Source organism: Alosa pseudoharengus, unplaced genomic scaffold (assembly GCF_046254945.1).
Source record: "Alosa pseudoharengus isolate Yale_2024_CS ecotype anadromous, Long Island Sound unplaced genomic scaffold, YU_APseudo_1.1 YU_APseudo_1.1_scf_11, whole genome shotgun sequence".
Taxonomy (NCBI): Eukaryota; Metazoa; Chordata; class Actinopteri; order Clupeiformes; family Clupeidae; genus Alosa; species Alosa pseudoharengus.
Window position 1 is genome coordinate 32953623 of NW_027468576.1, and position 2500 is coordinate 32956122.

Below are 2500 nucleotides of genomic sequence, written 5' to 3' on the forward strand. Positions count from 1 at the left end.
GTCATTGTCTCTGATGTTGTGGCCCTTTGGGGGTTCACGGCGACTCATGCTTATACATCCCTTAGTACATTCGTGTGGATCTTTGATTTAAGATCTTTTACTGTCCATATGAGTCATGTGGATTTGTTATTCTATCAGTCTGTGTATGTTGTAGTGTATTTTGTGTGTGATGTCTTAAACTACTGGGACCTTGAATTTCCCCTTGGGAATTAAATAAACCACAGCCGTGGCCTACTGGTTAGCGCTTCGAACTTGCACCCGGAGGGTTGCCGGTTCGAACCCCGACCAGTAGGAACGGCTGAAGTGCCCTTGAGCAAGGCACCTAACCCCTCACTGCTCCCCGAGCGCCACTGTAGCATGCAGCTCACTGCGTCTGGATTAGTGTGTGCTTCACCCCACTTGTGTTCACTGTGTGCTGAGTGTGTTTCACTAATTCACGGATTGGGATAAATGCAGAGACCAAATTTCAATCAAAAGAGCATATATACTTAGCCTGGGTTTTCCCATGCTGCCTTACGCGCACGATTTTATTCACGCTGCTAGGCAGCCTGGATTCCATTGAGCAAATTTTCGCCTCAGTTAGGGGACCAATCACAGAACGGAGGGAGGGCAGCTAGACGATGACGACACACCGAAGCCGTTATGAGCTACGTACAGACGCATTTGATAGACATTCGTAGCGCCCAATAAACGGCTCTGGGCATCCGTAAACCACGTTTCAAATACGAGAAAATTAATGTCCCCATAATAGTTCCCAGACCCCATCTCAATGAGATGAGGTCTGACGCTAGCCAGGCTAATATATACTTATACTTAAAGTATCTATCTATCTATCTATCTATCTATCTATCTATCCACATCACTGAGAGATGTGGCAGCACCACCATCTCCATCTCACCATCTTGAGTTCGTCCTTCTCGGCGCCCTCCTGGAAGGCCTGGCAAAGCTCCTCCATGGTGTTGGCCCCGAGTAGCCGCGCCTCGTCGAAGCCCGAGCTGACCGGCTCCATCAGCTCCTCCAGCACGGATGCCAGAAACGGCTGCACGTGCTCAGAGCAGTGGCGCTCCGCTGGAGCCGTCACCATGGCTACGACATGCACAAGGACAAGGACAACGGTGAGATCGGAGAGAACTGAAGCAGGGCATTCAAAGAATCTTCAGTGAGATGTGTATGCGTTATGTAGCCTGGGTGGATTTTGTGTGACTGTATGTTTGCTTGTGTTTGTTTGTGTTTGTGTGTGTGTGTGTATACACCTGTCAGTTTGTTCTCCAGGAATGTTTCGGAGCTGTGTGTGTGTGTGTGTACCTGTGAGTTTGTTCTGCAGGAATGCTTTAGAGCTGGTGATCTGGTCCATGTTTGAGCGCAGCAGCACCTCCTGTTGGCTGGCACTGGTCTTGCACGCCTCCTTTAGAGTGGTCAGGCCCTCCAGGAGATGCCCCTGAATCAGCAAATAGGCAGCTTCCACCGTCTGGCGGACACACACCCACACACACACCCACACACACACATACACACCAACACACACTCAGTAAGATGTCTCACAACAATCACATCACATTAGAAGTAGCACTGGTCTATCTAGCCTGGCGAGCCAGACCCACATTATAATGTAGGGTCTGGGCACTCACCGTTCGTAGTGCTCAGTCCGAGGGTCGGGATAATCAGTTGTCTTTCAAATTCCCTCTGCACGCAATAGGACGCAATAGGATATTTGTTTTCAAGTAGCAGGGAATTCAAGCCAAACCGTTGCAACTCTGCCATCATCATTATGTTAAGCCCAACAAACGACTCTATACACGATTTCAATGCCAGATTTAGTTTCGATTTCTAGAGCTCACAAGTCAACGGAGAGTTGCTAGACTAGCCCTGGCAGCAAATGTAATTTGCTGCCGCTAGGGGCGCGTCTAGATTTCTAGGCTACTATCTGTGGCCATTCAGTGACTAAAAGAAAATAGTCTGGACTTTCCCTCACTACATTGCCATCTTCTTGATACACCAACAGTTTGACATTGACCTGTAGATGATCCCATGATGATCGGCGACCCGGGTTCGATTCCCGCCCCTTGGTTCTTTCCAGATCCCACCCCCGACTCTCTCTCCCACTTGCTTCCTGTCATTCTCCACTATCCTGTCACATTAAAGGCATAAAAAATCCCCAAAAAGATATACTTTAAAAAAATTAATAAATAAGGAAATCAATCTTCAGATAATACAATGGAGAACCTGGAGCTCTCACTGGATGTCCTTTCACCATATGCTCGTCCTACACATTTAGATCAGAGGATTGTCGCTGTGGGCTGCAGCCCATGTTGCATGTCGCACCATATGCTCGTCCTACACATTTAGATCAAACTAAATGTACTAAATAAACCACATGCTCGTCCTACACATTTAGATCAGAGCATTGTCGCTGTGGGCTGCAGCCCATGTTGCATGTCGCACCATATGCTCGTCCTACACATTTAGATCAAACTAAATGTACTAAAAAAACCACATGCTC

At 47.8% G+C, this 2500-nt stretch overlaps 1 protein-coding gene across 1 annotated transcript in view; it reads right to left on the minus strand.

Annotated features, from left to right (window-relative positions):
• The window catches only part of niban1a (niban apoptosis regulator 1a), a 29442-nt gene that overhangs the window by 6499 nt on the left and 20443 nt on the right, over positions 1–2500 (minus strand). The window contains exons 8-9 of the mRNA XM_076278917.1: positions 1306–1468; positions 899–1086 (exon numbers count right to left, since the gene is read on the minus strand). Coding sequence (XP_076135032.1) covers positions 899–1086; positions 1306–1468 — 351 coding nt within the window. The remainder of the gene's footprint in view (positions 1–898; positions 1087–1305; positions 1469–2500) is intronic.